This window comes from Equus przewalskii, chromosome 31 (genome assembly GCF_037783145.1).
Source record: "Equus przewalskii isolate Varuska chromosome 31, EquPr2, whole genome shotgun sequence".
Classification (NCBI taxonomy): Eukaryota; Metazoa; Chordata; class Mammalia; order Perissodactyla; family Equidae; genus Equus; species Equus przewalskii.
The window spans coordinates 585,542-606,408 of record NC_091861.1 but is presented as its reverse complement, the minus strand read 5'-3'; the positions used below and the strand labels follow the sequence as shown (position 1 = coordinate 606,408).

The window sequence follows — 20,867 nt, the reverse complement described above, 5'->3', positions numbered from 1 at the left end:
TGTTTTCTGTTCCTTTGAAAAGAACTCAATTTTATTTATCAAATCTACTTTCTTTTTTTATTTAATTCCTTAATTTCTGCTTTGTCATCATTGATTCTTCACTTCTGCTTTCTTTTTGTAACTTTGGTGTTATGTTGCCTGCTTTTTAAGTTCAATTATTAGTTCATTCATTCTTTCTTGTTTTCTAAGCATTTCAGGCTATAAATAAGCATAAGGCCATGAATCTTTCTCTGTATAGCTTTAGCTGCATCCCACAAACTTCTTTATATAGTGTTCTTATTCTTATTACTTTTAAAATCATTCCTAATTTTTACTTTAACTTCATATTTAATCCAAAATTCACTTAAATTTTTTTTTCTTTCTTTTGTTGAGGGAGATTAGCCCTGAGCTAACATCTATGCCCATCTTCCTCTATTTTGTATATGGGTCACCACCACAGCACAGCTTGGCCAGTGATGTAGGTCTGCACCCAGGATCCAAACCCCCAGACCTGGGCAGCTGAAGCAGAATGCCTGGAACTTTGACCTCTCAGCCATGGGCCAGACCCACTTAATGATATTTTTAATGAGCATGTGATAGGCAAAAGCAAGGGTGCTGGAATGCACATAGAAGGACCATCTAATCCAGATTTATGAGATCAGAAAAATCAGCATGGAGGGAATGACTTCTAAACCGAAACCAGGGGAGAGTATATATTAGAAAACTTAGATCATTAGTCGGGATAGAGGGTTGAGATCACAAAGACCTGGAGGTGGAAGAGAACATAGCAAGTTGTAGAACTGAAATTAGTCCAGTGTGAAGTAGATGGTAGAGTGTGAGGCAGAAAGTGGCGAGAGATAAGACCAGCTAAAGAAAACAGGGACCCTATCACCAAGTGAGCTGGACATTATATAAAATCCAAAAACTATATATATTTGGTGTTTCGTGAGGTTTTAAATTTTATATATCATCATATAGTATGTATCCTGCAATTATTTTTTTCATTCAATATAGAGATATATTTTATTACATCATCCACCCACATTTTTCTCCCCTCCAACCTTGTGTTGTTCCTAGAGACACTCACACAAAGCACAGCAGGCAAAGAATGCAGGAAACCTGGCTAAACTTATTGCCAAAACTAAGCAAAATTAAATTTATAAAGAAATCTAAGTTATATGAGAAAAATGACCCAGTCACTGTGTTTCCCAGCTCACTTTAGCCCCCAGCTCTGCCCCATGCACAGCAGCGGAACGGGAAGGGCTATAGGCATGTTGACGCTGGGGTTTGGTTCCCGTGTGTGCTGCCTCAGCATTAAGGGTGTTTTACCCTTGCACTTTTACTAAAACACTCTAAAAAGTATCCCACACTTCATATTAACCTTACCTGTCAATGTAACAATTTCATGAACATTATTATATTGTCAAATTCCTACTTACATTATAACTATATGGGAGCTTAACTTTATAAGGAAATGTATGTTGACACGAATATCTCATTAAAGTATTTTGATCCAAAAAAATGGCATTTCCTATTTAGGAGCTTGATTAGAATATAATTTATGGTAATTTGTGAAAATGTCACTTATTTATTCAGATTCCAAATGTGAAATGTATAAGCACAATACACTCTGAACCTCCTTAACTCTGTGAATTCACCTTCCTCCTTTCAGCCAGTCCTCTCTAAGTGTTACTTTTTGAAAATTGAAGGAAGTATACCGCTAGAAGAGAATGTTGTATCTGGAAATAAAACTAGGAAATTGACTAGTCCAGCTGTTCATTTTACAGATATGAATACAGAACCAAAGAGGTTAAGAGACTTATTGTCTATCAACCTCTATGAGTAGGCATAAGACTCTATTAAGGGAGAAACATTGACTGTTATTTACAAAGTGAATCTGGAGAAGTGCCACCTCCCTCCCTCATTTCTTCATCCCAATTGTATTAGTCTGCTCAGGCTGGCATAACAAAATCCCACCGACTGGGCGGCTTAAACACAGGAGGCTGGAAGTCCAAAATCAATGTGTCATCAAGGTTAGTTTCTGGTGAGAACCCTTTTCCTGGCTTGGAGACAGTAGCCACCTTCTCACTGTGTCCTCACATGGCCCTTCCTCTGTGTGCACACAGAGTGAGAGAGAGATCTCTGGTGTCTCTTCCTCCTCTTATACAGACACCAGTCATATTGGACGAGGGCCCCACCCTTATGACATCATTTCGCCTTAATTACTTTGTTAAAGACTCTCCCTCCAAACCTAGTCACAGTGGGAGTTAGGGCTTCTACAGATGCATTTTTGGAGGACACGATTCAGTCCAAAACACAATGCTCCTAATAATGCCACTCCTGTCATGCTCATCCTCACTATTATTTAATACACTAGTTCCAGCTCTTTTTCCTATGTAGATAAAAGTGATATAATGAATGCAAGGAGAAAGATACACAGGAAAAAAAACTGCTCTACTATAAAGTGGGAGAGAAGCTCTCTAGCATCATGTGAGGTTTGGGGTTTGTGCCTGCACACTCTACTTTTCTTGAAGTATATAAATAGTCATCATAAAAGAAATTATATTGTTAAAAGTGCATTTAAATAAAACAGCATGGATTTATGGTTACCTAGAATAACACAAACTTTTCTCTCTTTTTTCCAGATTATTTTGGAAATATTGTGGTAAAAATGGAAAATAATATAATGTTTTATTTCAAGATTAATATTAGAGATGCAGTAAAGCTACATTTATGGACAAATAGTACAATAAAATCAGTGACTTCCATGAATGCATGGGGTCAAGTATATCTCATATATGTTTTTGAAAATGGCACAATACACCCACAGGAATATCCCTTAAAACTGGAAGCAGAAAGTATAGCTTTCCAAAGAAAAGAGAAATGCCCCTACATAGCATTTCATAATAATATTTTTACCGTTTTTTACTTTTTGGACAAGGGACAGAACCTGTCAGTTTGGGCCCAAATAGTCTATCCAGAAAATGTTGGTCTGTATATTATTGTGGAATCTTATGGCCCAAAAATACTAGAACAAAAAGAACAAGTTCACTATGAAATTGCCTCAGGATACTGTACTAAAACCATGGTAAGTTAATATTTTCAAATTTCTTCATTTGATTCTAATAAATATAAAAGTATAATATTAACATTTTTTAAAAAACAGATTTCCTTTCTAGGTTTAGCTTGGAAAATGTTAAGAAATATAAAAGTTTCTAAGAAATAATAATATGAGTCATCAATTCCTGAGCCACAATTTTCACTTTCAATATCCAAAGCCTCTCTGCCCCCTAAAAGAGTACATTCTTGCAGAACTCTTTGACTGTCAATTATGTTGTGCACTTCTTTTTTTTTTTTTTTAATGCATGGCTTTTCTGCAGAGTTCTATCTGCTTTCTATTGTAGTATAACACCACCCCTAAAACCTAATAGCTTCAAACAACAACCAATTCTATGGGTCAACAATTTGGGTTGTGAGTAGCTGGCCAGTTCTGCTGGTGTCATCTGGGTTCATACATGAGGCTGTGGTCATCTGGTGGCTTCTCTGGGACAGTATGATCTAAGATGGCCTCCTTCACATGTCAAGTGGTTGCTGCAAGCACTGGCTTGTTAGTATGGGGGTGTCAACTGGAGCACTTGTCTCTGCTGTAGGTGGCCTCTATTCTCCAGGCTAGACCTGGCTTCTTAGTGTGGCAGTCCCACAGCAGTGTTCCAAGATGGCGAGAGCAGAAGCCACAGGCCTCATGAGGCCTGGATTTGGCCACATTCTATTCGTCAAAGCAATTCGCAAGGCCAGCCCAGATTAACAGAATGGGGAAATAGACTCTATGTCTTAATGGAAGAACAGCAAACGTATACAGTAAAGGGACATGCATGCAGGAGGGGGAGGAATTAGTACCGCCATCTTTGCAAACAATCTACCACAATAAATATAAAGGTACTGTATATATTATTTTGTATACTACTTTTCTGATTAATATTATAGCACAAGAATTTTACATGTTACCACAATTTCTTCTCAAATGTTGTGTATTCTGTTCCACTTCCGCTTTCTAGGCTCAGCTTCCTTAAGCATGGACTGTAATGAGCCTCTTAACTGACACAATGAAATGGAGATGTTCAATTAATTTTCAAGTCAGTTAAAGCAGAGAATCATAAAAAATGAAACTGATATGTGTGAAATATTTTACTATAGTTTAAATAAATGAATATACACTTATTAGTCAATCTTTTAATACAAGACCACAGACTTTCCTTTGAAATAAATACACTTATTGGAGTTCCTCATCTCCTTTCTTGCATAACCTATTAACAGTGCATCAACTCTGAGTTCCCATCTCAGTTTCTTTAAAATAGAGGGGGAAAGAGAATTTAAGACACTGGCAAAGCAACCAAAGTTCTAGATTTTTATAACTTTTTTCCAGTCTTTTACTGTTATCTTGCTCATACCTAGTTCTGCAATTTCTTCAATGACTTGCTTTACTAAAACTTTCCAAAGCAATCAGCTTAGTTCTCAGAAAAACATTAACTCAAGTTTCCTTTTATATTCATATTTCATCAGTCCAAAAAATTTAATTTAATCCCACAATTACAATAATAATGCAATCTGGCATAAACAGATTTAGAAACAAAGTTGATTTAGATTTGCATGGTCACATGACTAGATCTTAAAATATAATGAGTGAAAAACAGTGTTGAGTAAGAAACTATCTAAGATCCATCATACAGTAACATTTATGAAAATTACGAACAGCTCCAAAAAAACTCAAGCGAGAAAAAAGCATTATTCATTTTACAAGGATGCAAAGATACCCATTATGCCTGTTATGGGGGAAGGGCATAGAGGAAGAACAAAACAGAAAAGATTTACACGATTCTTCAGCCCAGGGAAATGGAAGAGAGGGCACCTCAGCCTCAGAAAAGTAAGTTAAATAGACTCCTTGTTTCTTAAATTGATTCAGTCTCCCTTTATTTATGTATTTTACGTTTTCCCTGTATTTTCTTCGCCCATGTTTTAATAAAATATTGGCTCTGTCATTTACTAGCTGATAACATTGAGCAAGTTTTCAAATCTTTCTGTGCTTTAGTACTCTCATCAAAGTAATGATAATAATTATGACTATTATAGTATTTACTTCGCAGGATTATTATGAGGATGAAATGAGTTAATATATGGAAAAGACTTAGAAGAGCGCCTGGCACATAGTAAGCACTGTATGTGTGTTACTGCGCCTACTATGCCCGCTGCTGCTGTTGCTACTACTACCACCACCATATTTCATCAATTCTGAAGGCAGATTTTTTTTGACATTTAACATCTCTGAAATCAGGATGAGTCTTATGACCTATGGCATCTTAGATTTGATCAATTATAGTAGTGTAAATAATGTGTTATTATAGCCTTGCTTCTATAGTGCAGATTGGATCACTGTACCTTCATACACTAATTATTGGCTAGTATGGTGCTAAGCATTCACTTTTGAAAAAAAAACAGAATATAACACCCATGTACAAAAGTGGATAACTTTAATTTTGAAAAGTTTAAATGCTTCTAGCTGGTTTCATAGTGATATTTACACCAAAAGTTAGTTTTGAAATTTTAAAAATTATTTTTGAATACCTTAATTAATCTAACTCCTTTTTTTTACATTCAGATACAATTAACATATACCATTATATTAGTTTCAGGGGTACAACATAATGATTCACTATTTGTACATATTGCAAAATGATCACCACAATAAGCCTAGCTAACACCCATTACCACACAGAGTTACAATTTTTTTTCTTGTGATGAGAACTTTTAAGATCTACTTTCTTTGCAACTTTCAAATATGCAATACAGTGTTATTATAACTATACTCACTGTGCTGTACATTACATCCCCAGGACTTATTTATTTTGTGACTGGAAGTCTATAACTTTTGACCACCTGCACCCTTTTGGCCAACCCCCCATCCCCACCTCTGTAACGACCAATCTGTTCTCTGTAGATGAGTTTGTGAGGGTTTGGGTTTTTCTTTTCAATTAGATTCCACATATAAAGGACATCATACAGTATTTGTCTATCTCTGTCTGACGTATTTTACTTAGCACAACGCCCTCAAGGTCCATCCATATTGTCACAAATGGAAGGTTTCCTTCTTTTTACAGGTGAATAATATTCCATTGTGTACATATACCACATTTTATTCATCCATTTATCCATCAATGGACCCTTGGCTTGCCTCCACATCTTGGCTATTCTAAATAATGCTGCAGTGAACATAGAAGAGCATATATCTTTTTGAAAGTGTTTTTGTTTCCTTTGATACACACCCAAAAGTGGAATTGCTGGATCATGTGATAGTTCTATTTTAACTTTTTGAGGAACCTCCATACTGTTTCCATAGTAACTGACCAATTTACATTCCCACCAGAATGCACAAGCGTTCCCTTTTCTCCACATCCTCGCCAAGACTTGTTATCTCATCTTTTTGATAATATCCATTCTAACAGGTGTGAGGTGAAATCTCATTGTGGTATTGATTTGCATTTCCCTGATGGTTAGTAATGATGTGCACCTTTTCATGTGTCTGTTGGTCATTTGTATGTCTTCTTTGGAAAAACATCTGTTCAGATACTCTGCACATCTTTTAATTGGGCTGTTTTCTCACTGTTGACTTCCTTATATATTATGGATATTAACTCCTTGATATATGATTTGCAACTGTTTTCTCCCATTTGGTAGATTGCCTTTTCATATTGTTGATGGTTTTCTTTGCTGTGCAGAAGCTGTTTAGTTTGATGTAGTCCCATTTGTTTATTTTTGCTTTTATTGCCTTTGCTTTTCATGTCAAGTCCAAAAAAATCATTGCTGAGACTAATGTCAAAAAACTTACTGCCTATGTTTTCTTCTCAGAGTTTTATGGTTTCAGGTCTTAACATTCAAGTCTTTAATCTCATTTTGAGTTGAGTTTTGTGTATGGTGTATGATAGGGGTCCATTTTCATTCTTTGGCATGCGGCTATTCAGTTTTCCCAACACCATTTATTGAAGAGAGTATCCTTTCTCAATTGTATATTCTTGGCTTCTTTGTCATAAATTAATTGACCATAAATGCATGGGTTATTTATGGGCTCTATATTCTGTACCGTTAATCACTGTGTGTGTTTTTATGCCAGTACTACACTGTTCTGATTATCACAGCTTTGTAATATGGTTTGAAATCAGGTAATATGGTGCCTCAAGCCCTCTTCTTCTCTCTCAAGATTGCTTTGGCTATTCTGGGTCTTTTGTGGTTCCATACAAATTTTAGGATTGTCTATTCTATTTCCATGAAAAATATCATTGGAATTTTGATAAATATTGTATTGAATCTGTAAATTGCTTTGGGTAGTATGGACATTTTAACAATATTAATTTTTCCAATCCATGAGCATGGAATATCATTCCGTAACTCATGTCGTCTTCAGTTTCTTTCATCAGTCTTCTTGTTTTCAATGTAGAGGTCTTTTACCTCCTTGGTTAAATTTATTCCGAGGTATTTTATTCTTTTTAATGCAATTATAAATGGGATTTTTTTCTTTCTCTTTCTGGTAGTTCATTGTTAGTGTATAGAAACACAACAAATTTTTGTATATTGATTTTGTATCCTGGAACTTTACAGAATTTGTTGATTCGTTCTAACAGCTTTTTGGTGGCATATTTAGGGTTTTCTATATATAATATCACGTCATCTGCAAATAGTGACAGTTTTACTTCTTCCTTTCCTATTTGGATTCTTTTTATTTCTTTTTCTTGCCTACTCGTTCTGGCTAGGACTTTTAGTGTTATGTTGGATAAAAACGGTGAGAGTGGGCATTTGTGTCTTGTTCCTGATCTTAGAGGAAAAGCTTTCAGCTTTTCACTGTTGAGTACCCTGTTAACTGTGGGATTGTCATAGATGGCCCTTATTATGCTGAGGTACATTCCTTCTATCCCCACTTTATTGAGAGTTTTTATCATAAATGGATGTTGAATTTTCTCAAATGCTTTTTCTGCATCTATTGAGATATCATATGCTTTTTATCCTTCATTTTGTTAATATGGTGTATCACATTGATTGATTTGCGCATGTTGAACCGAGCTGCATCCCTGAAATAAATCCCACTTGATCATTGTGTATGATCCTTTTACTGTATTGTTGAATGCAGTTTCCTAAATTTTGTTGAGAATTTTTGCTTCTATGTTCATCAGAAATATTTATCTCTAATTTTATTTTCTTGTGGCATTCTTGTCTGGATTTGATATCAGGGTAATGTTGGCTTTGTAAAATTAGTTTGAAAGTTTCCTTCTTCTTCTGTTTTTTTGAATAGTTTGAGAAGGATTGGTATTAATTCTTCTTTGAATATTTAGTAGAACTCACCAGTGAAGCCGTCTGGTCTTGGGCTTTTGTTTGTCGGGAGGTTTCTGATTACTGATTCAATGTCCTTAAGAGTAATTGGTACATTCATATTTTCTGTTTCTTAATGATTCAGTCTTGGTTGTATGTTTCTAAGAATTTATCTGTTTCTTCAAGGTTGTCCAATTTTTTGGCATATGTGTTCATAGTAGTCTCTTATGATCCTGTGTATATCTGTGGTATCAGTTGTAATGTCTCCTCTTTCATTTCTGATTTTATTTACTTGAGTCCTCTCTTTTTTTCCTTGGTGTGTCTAGGCAAAGGTTTGTCAGATTTGTTTATCTTTTCAAAAAGAAATTCCTCTTATTTTCACTGATCTTTTCTACTGTCTTTTTAGTCTCTATGTCATTTATTTCTGCTCTGATCTTTGTTATTTCCTTCCTTCTACTGACGCTGGGCTTTATTTATTCTTCTTTTTCTAGTTCCTTGAGATTTAAAGTTAGGTCATTTATTTTAATCTTTCTTTGTTCTTGATGTAGGCATTTATCACTATGAGCTTTCCTCTTAGAACTGCTTTTGCTGCAACCCATAATTTTTGGTACGTTGTATTTTCATTTGTCTCAAAATATTTTTTTAATTTCCCTTTTGATTTATTCTTTGACCCAATAGTTGTTTAGTAGCATGTTGTTTAATCGCCACATATTTATGAATTTTCCAGTTTTCCTCTTGTAATTGATGTCTAATTTCATACTATTGTGGTTGGGAAAATGGTTGATATGATTTCAATCATCTTAAATTTATTAAGACTTGTTTTGTGGCCTAACATATGATCTATCCTGGAGAATGTTTCATGTGTGTTTCAGGGGAATGTGTATTCTGTTGCTTTTGAATGGAATATTCTGGATATGTCTGTTAAGACAAACTGTTTTAACGTATTGTTTAAAGCCAATATTTCCTTATTGATTTTCTATCTGGATGATCTATTCATTGATGAAAGTGAGATATTAAAGTCCCCTACAATTATTTTATTGCTGTCTATTTCTCCCTTTAGGCCTGTTAATATTTGCTTTATATATTCAGGTATTCTTATGTTGGGTGCATAAACGTTATATCTTCTTGTTGGATTGACCTCTGTTTCTTATTACAGTTTTTATTTTAAAGTCTATTTTTTCTGATAGAAGTAATGTTATTTCAGCTTCCTTTTAATTTCCATTTGCATGGAATATCTTTTTCCATCCCTTCACTATCAGTCTGCATGTGTCCTTACATCAGCAGTGAGTCTCTTATAGGCAGCATGTAGATGGGTCTTGGTTTTTTATTATTATTATTCAACCACTCTATGTTTTTTGATTATAGAATTTACTCATTTACATTTAAAGTAACTATTGATAGGTATGTCCTCATTGCCATTTTGTTAATTGTTTTCTGGCTGTTTTATAATTGCTTTGTTCCTTTCTTCTTCTCTTGCTCTCTTCCTTTGTGGTGATTATTTCTTCAGTGGTGTACTTAGATTCCTTTTTCTTTACCCTTTGTGTATCTACTGTCGGTTTGTGCTTTGTGGTTACCATGAGGCTTGCATAAGACAAATTATGTTTACAACAGTCTATTAAGTTGATAACAACTTAAGTCTAATTGCAATCTAAAGCTGTACATTTTTACTCTCCCTCTCATGTTTTAGGTTTTGATGTCACAATTTCATCATTTTATCTTGTGTATCCATTAACAAAGTATTGTAGCTATAGTTATTTTTGCTACTTTTGTCTTTTAACCTTCATACTAGCTTTACAAGTGATTAACCCACCACCTTTACAACACTAGGTCATTCTGAATTTTACTATATATTTACCCCTACCAGTTGGAGTTATACTTTCATATATTTTCCTGTTATTAATAGCACTTTTTTGTTTCAACTTAAAGAAGTCCCTTTAACATTTTTTGTAAGGCCAGCTTAGTGATGATGAGCTCCTTCAGCTTTTGCTTGTCTGGAAAGCCCTTTATCTCTCCTTCAATTCTGATGATTACTTTGCCAAGTAGAGTAGTCTTGATTGGAATTTTTTTTCTTTCAGCACTTTGAATATATGACCCTTTTGGCCTGCAAAATTTCTGCTGAAAAATCTGCTGATAGTCTTCCTTCTAGGTAACAAGTTGTTTTTCTCTTGCTGCTTTTAAGATTCTCTCCTTGTCTTTAATTTTGCCATTTTAATTATGATGTGTCTTAGTGTGGGTCTCTTTGGGTTCATGTTCTCTGGAACTCTCTGGATCTGGATGTCCATTTCTTTCCCTGGGTTAGAGAAGTTTTCAGCCATTATTTCTTCAAAGAAGTTTTCTGCCCCTTTCTCTTCCTCTTCTCCTCCTGAGACCCCTGTAATGCAAACATTGCTCCACTTGATGATGTCCTATAAGTCCCCAAGGGATCATTGCTCTTTTTCATTCTTCTTTTTGCTGCTCTTATTGGGTGAGTTCCACAGCCCTGTCTTTGAGTTCACTGATCCTTTCTTCTGCTTCATCTAGTCTGCTGTGAACTCCTCTATTTTATTTTCAGTTCAGTTGTTGTGTTCTTCAGCTCTGTGACTTCTACTTTGTAATTTCTTATATTTTCTGTTTGTTGAAATTCTCACTTTGTTTATCCATTCTTCTCCTGAACTCAGTGAGTATCTTTATGACCACTATCTTGAACTCTTTATCAGGTAGTTTACTTATCTCCATTTCATGAAGGTCTTTTTCTGAGGTTTGATCTTGTTATTTCATTTACAATGTATTCCTTTCTTTCTTCATTTTACTTGACTTTCTGTGTTGGTTTCTATGCAATGGTTAGAACAGCTACCTCTCCTGGTGTTGAAGGAGTGGACTCATGTAGGAGATGAGCCTTATCATTCAATCCTGTCCTAGCTCTTGGCTGTCTCTCAAACTTTTGTGATTGTCCAAGCAGCAACTTCATTCTTAGTGGCTCGAGGGTGTGCCAGACCTGTCAGTGTCTTAGAGGGGAGTATCTCAGTCAGCACCTACATGCAGGCTGATTGGAAGCCAGACACTCAGGCAGCAGCTTTTAAAGTATCCAAATATAACTCTTTCAGGGGAAGACTGGGAGATGGATGTTTTTTTCTGCTCCTTCAGTGCTGAGCCCTGGCCTGATACCCAGTTAAGAACTGTTTATTTGTTTGCTACCCATGAATACAAGCCCAACTAGCCACCAGAGCCAGCCTATAAAGGGATGTGTCCTATGGATGGCAGACACAAAACCAGGGTACCAGATGTGTATACAAGCTCCTTTCTTACACACACCCATAACCTGGGTCAGGGCAGAGGGAGAGCACAATGATAGTATGCCTGCTGGCATCTCCAGTCTCTGGAGAGGATTGTAGTCATCCCCTAGATGTGTGTTTAATTAGAAGCCTGCCCCTCAGGCCACAGCTATGATGATAAGGTAATAGGCCTCTTTCACAGAAAGACTTGGGGTACATTTTAGTCTACCACCTCTGCACTTTGCCCTGGGTCAGTGGGAGTTGCCAGCTAAGAACTGTTTCTCCATTTGTAATAGTTTTATGGGACCTGAAAACATAAGCCCTACTGGCCAACAGAGTCAGGCAATCCAGGAGCATCCCTGGGGCAGCAGCCACAAAAACTAGGGCACCAGATATGTACACAAGCTGCTTTTCAGGAGATGCCAGTGACCTGTGGCAAGGCAGAGGGAGCCTGCAAAGACAGCATCTCCCCTCTGAGGTCTCTGGAGAGGATTACAGTCAGCTCCTAGATGTGGGTATAATTAGAAGCCTGCCCCTCAGGCCACGGCTATCAACGAATAAGCCTCTTTCACAGAAGGACTTGGCATATCAGTCTGTCTCCTCTCTGCTGTGCTCTGGCAGAGCAGCCTGCTAAGACCTCCTCCTCATCCCTCCATTACAGTCCTGCAGGACCCACAGCACAAAGCCCACTGACCACCAGACCCAGGCAATCAGGAAGCATCCTCTGGGCAGTAACCACAAAAGTCGGGTGCCAGACAAGTGTACAAGCTCCTTTCTTGGAGATACGAGTGACCTGGAGTGAGGCAGAGGGAGAAGGCAAAGATGGTGCCCACCAGCCTCCATCTTGGGAGTAGTTCAGTAGGCCCCTCCCTGGATGTGCGTTAAATTAGATGGCTGACCCCAGGCTGACGCTTTAAGTGAATAAGCCTCTTTCACAGACAGTCTGGGCGCCTTTCAGTTGGTGGCTTTGCCTGGGCCCTTGGCTGGATGAGTCCGTGCGTGAGAGCTCTTCAGAACTGTTTCTCAGTTTGCTATAGCCTTGTGAGTTTCCTGGATACAAACCCAATTGGCTTTCAGATGTTTTCAGGGCTTGTCTCACAGGTGAACATCTTAAAAGTTGGGGTGCCAGATGTGGGGTTCAAACCCTTTGCTCCTCAGGGAGAAACTCAGGTTTAGAGTTCCCTCCTGATTGTGGGTCACCATGCCAGGGGTGAGGATCAGGGCAAGGCTATGTCTCAGCCTCTCCCACCCAATCGATGTGGGTTTTTCTCTCGTTGACCTGATATGTAGTGGTTGCTTAGCTAGTTTTGGAGTTTCTTTCAGAGGAAACTCCTCCATACGTAGCTGTAAATTCAGGGTGTTCACGGGAGGAGGTGAGTTCAGAATCCTCCTACGTCACCATCTTGAACCAGAACTCTGCCTATTCATTTCTTAATGGTGACTTTTATAAGTGGAAATTTTAATTTGGATAAAGGTTTTTCCTTTATGATTATTGCTTTTTGTATTTTAAGATACCTTTGCCTATCCCTAAGTCATGAAAATGTAGTTCTCTTATGTCTTCTCAAAGCTTTATGGTTTGGGCATTTATATTTAAGTCCATCTCAAATTAACTTTTCTGTATGGTGACTTTTGATCAAGTAAAGATCAAAGTTATTTTCTATTTGAATACCCAGTTCTTTCAGCATTTGTTGAAAAGTTTTTCTTTTCCCTTTTGTATTACTTTGGCATCTTTATTGAAAATCAAATGTTCACACAAGTGTGGGCCTATTTCTGGGTGGTCTATTCTGTTCCATTGATGTACTTGCCAATCCTATGGTAGTACCATGCTATTTTGATTACTGGCACAATTAAATTTTGTGTCTGATTTTCAGTGAGGCCAACTCTGTGGCTACCATAAATAAAAGATTCTTTTAGAAATACCATAAAAGCCTGTTTCTGTAATAGTGAACTTAACTTGTGATTTAAAGATCTAACATTATTTTCTTTCTGGAAATGTTTCAGTACCCTCATAAGCAGCCAACCTTTCAGTCATCTTTACTGCCATTAATGGTTCGATTCAGCATCTACTTGGTTACCTAAGGCACTTACCTCAGTAAATATTTTATTACAATCTACCACAGGTGATAATTTGATTATGTGCAATGTTTTGCTGCATACCATGAATTAATAGAATCCCTTTCCTGTGGCAGAGAGCTTAGCACTGTGTTCAAGGAGAAGAACACAACCAAATCAATCCCAGAATCCCATCTTTGTGGGTTGGTTTCCTGGGAGTAACCAATACCAAGAACCACATCAGTGAGCCTTTGGTCAGAAAAACAGAAATCAAGCAATTGTCTTAGCAGAGGTAATTTAATATATGGAATTAGTGAAATTGGATGTATGAAAGGAATGAAAAGAAAAAAATGAACACGGAGATTACACAGAGCCAGTAACTCTGTGGCTATTGAGAAGTGGCTATTCCACCTCTAGGGCTGGAATGAGGGGACAGACAGAAGGCATTTGGGTTACTACAGACTAGAAAGTTAGGAGACAGCCTCCACAGAGCTAGAAGCCATACCTTGAAGGAGAAGGTACTGCTCAGCTGGTGTGGTATCTCAGTAACTCCAAGGGAGGGACCCCCACCCCCCCGACCTGGGACCCAGACCTCTGAGAAGGAAATGTTATCGCCTGGTGGTGGTGCCTCAGGAACTCACAAGATGGCACCCTTGAAGCTGGAACTCAGGTCTCTGAAATGGGGTACCAGCCAGTTAGTGCTGGTACCTCAAAGTGGAGGATGAGTGAGGCCGGTTCTGGGAGTGTGTTTTCCCACTCATTAGCTCCTATACCAACTGCTATTGCCAAGATGAAGAAGAATTGCCAGGTTGACACTGAGAGAAATAATGAGAAAAACAGGAAGGAGCAAATTTTCTCCCATTCTTGTCTTCTGGACTCCTTCCAGTACCCCATATTTGCAGGATCTAAAAGAGAGCCAGCTAGCAAAGGAAAAAATGTGATTTGTATAATCTCAAACCCAGTACCAAAAAGCTGAGTACAGAGGAGTGGGTTTGGAGCCAAAAGACAATAGCTTAATAATCAGCACATGGAGTATGCATATGGTGAACTTTAATAGTTAAAACAATTTACATCCCCAATAGTCTTTGAAAGATCCTGCTGTTACACATCCTTGCTGTTATGAGCTGACCATGCCCCTCAAAATTCATGTTGGAGCTCTAACCCCCAAAGTGATGGTATTTGGAGATGGGGACTTTGGGAGGTGATTAGGATTAGATCAGTTCATGAAGGTGGGGCCCTTGTCTGATAGGATTAGTGTCCTTATAAGAAGAGACACCAGAGAGCTTGTCTCTCTCTCCCTGTGTGTACAAAGGAGGTCATATGAGCACAAAGCAAGATGGCCACCACCTACAAGCCAAGAGAAGAGGCCTCGTAATGAAACCTATCTGCTGGCACCCTGATCCCAGACTTCCGGCCTCCAGAAGTGTGAGAAAACAAATTTCTGTGGTTTAAGCCACCCGGTCTGTGGAATTTTGTTATGGCAGCCCCAGCAGACTAATACACTTGCCAATAACTGGTATAGTCAGACTTTAATTTTTGCCCAACTAATGTGTGTGTATTATATTTTATTTTATATTCTCTTAGTAATGAGGTTGAACAATTTTTCACATATTTATTGGCTATTTAGATTCCCACTTCCAAGAAATTCAAGTTTTCGTTACTTTTTCTATTGGGTTGTGTGCCTTTTGCTTACTGAATTTTTTTGCCTATCTCAAATATTGTCTTTTTAAAGAGCTTTATTGATGTATAATTGGCAAATTGCATATATTTAAAGTGTACAAATTGATAAAATTTGACATATGTATACACCCAAGAAATAATAACCACACTCAAGATAATGTACATGTCCATCAGCCCCCGAGGCTTCCTCATGCTCCTTCATAATCCACCCTCCTTCCATCCTCATCCCTATGCAGTGACTGATCTGCTTTCTGTCACTATAGATCAGTTTGCTTTTGCTAGAATTATAGATAAATGGAGTCATACAATATGTACTCTGTTTTGTCTGCTTTCTTTCATTCAATATAATCACTTTGAGGTTATCCATGATGTTTGGTCATTAATAGTTTGTTCTCAGCAATAAGCTGAGTAGTGTTCCATGGTATGGATATACCACAATTTGTTTATCCACAGTTTGTTAAATGGACTTTTGGATTATTTCTGGTTTGGGGATGTTACTAATAAAACAGCTATGAACACGGCTTTCATTTCTCCTGGGTAAATACTTAGGAGCAGAAGGTCGGATCATGAGATAGATGTATGTTTAATTTTTTTTAAAGACTGCCAAATTGTATTCCAAATTTTTGGTAGCATTTTACATTGCCACTAGCAGTTCTAGGTGCTTCACAAATCCTTGCCAACACTTCCTGTGATCTGTATTTTGGCTTTTTTATTGTTATTGTTTTGTTTTGTTTTTTAGTTTTAGTCATTTTAGTGAATATGTACTGATATCTCGTTGTGGTTTTAATTAGCACTTCCTGGATGCTTCTCTGATGACTACTGACATTGAGCCCTTTTTCAAGTGCTTATTTTCTATTTGTAGATCTTCTTTGGTGAGGTGTCTATTCAAACTATTTGCCCAACTTTAACAGGTTGTCTTCTTATAATTAAGTAGTAAGTTTTTTATGTATTCTAGATATGAATCCATTGTTGGATATGTGTTTTGCAAATATTTTCTCCCAGTCTGTGGCTTATGCTTTCATTTTCGTAACAATGTCTTTTGAAAAGTTTTCTTTTTTATTTTGATGAAGTCCAACTTATTGCTTCTTTTTATATAGTTTGTACATTTGGTTGTATTTAAGAAATCTTTCCAAACTCAAGGTCAGTAAACTTTCCTTATTTTTCCTTCTAGAAGCTTTATAGTTGTAGCTCTTACTTAAAGGTCTAGGATCCACTTCAAATTAACATTTGCATGCACTGTGAGGTAAAAGTCAAGAAACCTTTTTTTTCTTTTTTCTTCTTCTTCTCCCCAAAGCCCCCTAGCACATAGCCACACATCCGTTTTGAGTGCCTGTGGCTGAGCTATGTGGGACAACGCCTCAGCATGGCCTGACGAGCAGTGCCATGTCTGCGCCCAGGATCCAAACCAGCGAAACCCCGGGCTGCCGAAGCAGAGCTCGCAAACCCAAACACTTAGCCACAGGGCCAGCCCCAAGATACAGTTTTTATATAAGGAGCCAGCTCTTCCAGCAGAATTTGTTGAAAAGACTATCCTTGCCCCCACTGAACTGCCTTGGCAACATTGTAAAAACATTTGTCATGTGTGTGAGTGTGTATCTGGACTCTATTCTGTTCCATCTTGATGTCAATCCCACACTGTCTTGATTACTGTACTTTTACAATTCTTGAAATCAGGTTGTGTAAGTACTCCAAGTATATTCTTCTTTTCAGGGTACAAGTTTGTACATTTTGGGTCAGATATATCCTTAAGAATTTCATATTTTTGATGGTATTATAAATGATACTGTTCTGATTGTTCATCACTAGTATATAGATATATAATTGATTTTATATATCAATGATGTATCCTACCACTTTGCTAAACTCATTAATTATTTCAAGTAGCTTTTCTGTAAATTTCTTAGTTTTTACATAGGTAATCATTTCATCATTTGATGTACACATACAGTTTTCCTTTCTAATCTGTGTGACTTTCCTTTTTCTTTCCTTATTATACCATCTTGGACTTTCAGTGTAATGGGTTTTTTTTTTTTTTATTGCAATAACATTGGATTATAACATTATATTGCTTTCAGATATACATTGTAATATATTTCGAGTTCTGTATAGATTACATCATGTTCCCCTCCCAGAAACTAATTATAGTCCATCACCTCACATGTGTGCCTAATCAACACTTTTGCCCCGCCTTCCCTTATGGTAACCACCAATCCAATGTCCATTGCTATGTGTTTGTTTGTTGTTGTTTTTATCTTCTACATATGAGTGAAATCATAAAGTATTTGACTTTCTCCCTCAGACTTATTTCACTCAGCATAATACCCTTAAGGACCATCCATGTTGTCACAAATGGCCGGATTTCATCATTTCTTATGGCTGAGTAGTATACCATTGGGTGTATATATCACATCTTCTTTATCCATTGGTCCCTTGGTGGATACCTAGGTTGCTTCCAAGTCTTGGCTATTGTGAATAATGCTGCGATGAACATAGAGGTGCACGTATCTTTATGCATTTGTGTTTTAAAGTTCTTTGGATAAATACCCAGCAGTGGGATAGCTGGATCATATGGTAGATCTAGTCTTAATTTTCTGAGGATACTCCATACTGCTTTCCATAGTGGCTGCACCAGTTTGCACTCCTACCAGAAGTGTACAAGGGTTCCCTTCTCTCCACATCCTCTCCAACATTTATTTCCTGTCTTGTTGATTATAACCATTCTGACCGGAGTGAGGTGATACCTCATTGTAGTTTTGATTTGCATTTCCCTGATAGCTAATGATGTTGAGCATCTTTTCATACGCCTGTTGGCCATCCGTATATCTTCTTTGGAGAAATCTCTGTTCAGATCTTTTGCCCATTTTTTAATTGGGTTTTTGGGGTTTTTTTTTGTTGAGCTGTATGAGTTCTTTGTATATTTTAGATATTAACCCTTTATCTGATATATGGTTTGTAAATATCTTCTCCCAATTGTTAGGTTGTCTTTTCATTTTGTTGATGGTTTCCTTTGCTGTGCAGAAGCTTTTTAGTTTGATGTAGTCCCATTTGTTCATTTTCTCTTTAGTTTCCCTTGCCCGGTGAGACATGGTACTTGAAAATATGCTGCTAAGACCAATGTCAAAGAGCGTACTGCGTATGTTTTCTTCTAGAAGGTTCATGGTTTCTGGTCTTACATTCAAGTCTTTAATCCATTTTGAGTTGATTTTTGTGCATGGTGTAAGGGAATGGTCTACTTTTGTTCTTTTGCATGTGGCTGTCCAGTTTTCCCAACACCATTTATTGAAGAGACTCTCCTTTCTCCATCGTATGCTCTTGGCACCCTTGTCGAATAATAGCTGTTCATAAACGTGTGGGTTTATTTCTGGGCTCTCGATTCTGTTCCATTGATCTCTGTGTTTGTTTTTGTGCCACTACCATGCTTTTTTGGTTCCTATGGCTTTGTAGTATATTTTGAAATCAAGGAGTGTGATACCTCCAGCTTTGTTCTTTTTTCTCAGGAATCCTTTGGCTATTCGGGGTCTTTTGTTGTTTCATATAAATTTTAGGATTCTTTGTTCTATTTCTGGAAAAATGTTGGAACTTTGATAGGGATTGCGTTGAATCTATAGATTGCTTTAGGAAGTATGGACATTTTAACGATGTTAATTCTTCCAAATCAAGAGCACGGAATATCTTTCCATTTCTTTCTGTCTTCTTCGATTTCTTTCAACAGTGTTTTATAGTTTTCAGTGTACAGATCTTTCACCTTCTTGGTTAAGTTTATTCCCAGGTATTTTATTCTTTTTGTTGCAGTTGTAAATGGGATTGTATTCTCAATTTTTCCTTGTGCTACTTTGTTGTTAGTGTATAGAAATGCAGCTGATTTTTGTATGTTGATTTTGGATCCTTCGACTTGACTGTATTCCTTTATTATTTCTAAAAGTTTTTTAGTGGAATATTTAGGGTTTTCTAGATATAAAATCATGTCATCTGCAAAGTGACAGTTTCACTTATTCTTTTCTAATACGGATTCCTTTTGTGTCTTTATCTTGCCTGATTGCTCTATACTATGTTAAATAATAATGATGACAGTGGACATCCTTGTCTAGTTCCTGTCCTTAGAGGGATAGATTTCAGTTTTTCTCTGTTGAGAATGATATTTGCTGTGGGTTTGTCATATATGGCCTTTATTATGTTGAGGTATTTTCCTTCTATGCCCATTATATTTAGAGTTTTTATCATAAATGGATACTGTATCTTGTCAAATGCTTTCTCTGCATCTATTGAGATGATCATGTGATTTTTATTCTTCATTTTGTTAATGTGGTGTATCAAATTGGTAGATTTGTGGATGTTGAACCATCCTGCATCCCTGGAATGAAATCCACTTGATCATGATGTATTGATCTTTTTAATGTATTGTTGTATTTGATTTGCTAGTATTTTGTTGAGAATTTTTGCATCAATGTTCATCAGTGATATTGGCCTGTAATTTTCTTTTTTTGTGTTGTCCTTGTCTGGTTTTGGTATCAGGATAATGTTGGCTTTGTAGAAGGAGTCAGGAAGCCTCCCCTCCTCTTCAATTTTTGGAGGAGTTTGAGAAGGATATGTATTACGTCTTGGAATGTTTGGTAGAATTCACCAGGGAAGCCATCTGGTCCTGGACTTTTATTTTTTGGGAGGTTTTTGATTGCTGTTTCGATCTCCTTACTGGTGACTGGTGTATTCAAATTCTCTACTTCTTCTTGGTCCAGTTTTGGAAGGTTGTATGTTTCTAAGAATTAATGCATTTCTTCTAGATTATCCAATTTGTTGGCATATAGCTTTTCATCGTATTCTCTTACTTTTTGTATCTGTCTGTCCGTTGTAATCTCTCCTCTTTCATTTCTGATTTTATCTATTTGAGCCTTCTCTCTTTTTGATGGTGAGTGGAGCTAAGGGTTTGCCAATTTTGTTTATCTTTTCAAAGAATCAGTTCTTGGTTTCATTCATTTTTTTCTATTATTTTTTAGTCTCTATTTCATTTATTTCTGCTCTGATTTTTATTATTTCCCTCCTTCTGCTGATTTTGGGCTTTATTTGTTCTTCTTTTTCCTCTAGATGCAGTGTTATAGTATTTATTTGGGATTTTTCTTCTTTGTTGAGGTAGGCCTGAATTGCTATAAACTTCTCTCTTAGAACCACTTTTGCTGTATCCCATAGATTTTGGCATGTTGTATTTTCATTTTCATTTGTCTCCAGGAATTTTTTGATTTATCCTTTTATCTTCATTGACCCAATCGTTGTTCAGCAGCATTTTGTTTAATCTCCTCATATTTGTGGCTTTTCTGGTTTTCTTCCTGTAGTTGATTTCTAGTTTCATGCCTTTGTGATCAGTAAAGATGCATGGTATTATTTTGACCTTCCTAAATTTATTGAGACTTGTTTTGTGGCCTAATATGTGATCAATCCTGGAGAATGTTCCATGGGCATTTGAAAAGAATGTGTATTCTGTGGTTTTTGGATGGAATCTTCTGTATATATCTGCTATGTCTATCTGGTCTAATGTGTCCTTTAAGGCCAGTGTTTCCTTAT

At 36.9% G+C, this 20,867-nt stretch overlaps 1 protein-coding gene across 15 annotated transcripts in view; it reads left to right on the top strand.

Moving 5' to 3' along the window:
- CATSPERE (catsper channel auxiliary subunit epsilon) overlaps positions 1-20,867 on the top strand; it is a 263,656-nt gene that overhangs the window by 164,946 nt on the left and 77,843 nt on the right. For 14 of the 15 annotated variants that reach the window (XM_070602097.1, XM_070602095.1, XM_070602105.1 and 11 more), the window contains one exon: positions 2,625-3,067. In XM_070602097.1, coding sequence (XP_070458198.1) covers positions 2,625-3,067 — 443 coding nt within the window. Of the gene's footprint in view, positions 1-2,624; positions 3,068-4,777; positions 4,901-20,867 lie in introns of all 15 variants that reach the window. The other variant, XM_070602104.1, reaches the window with a different exon arrangement.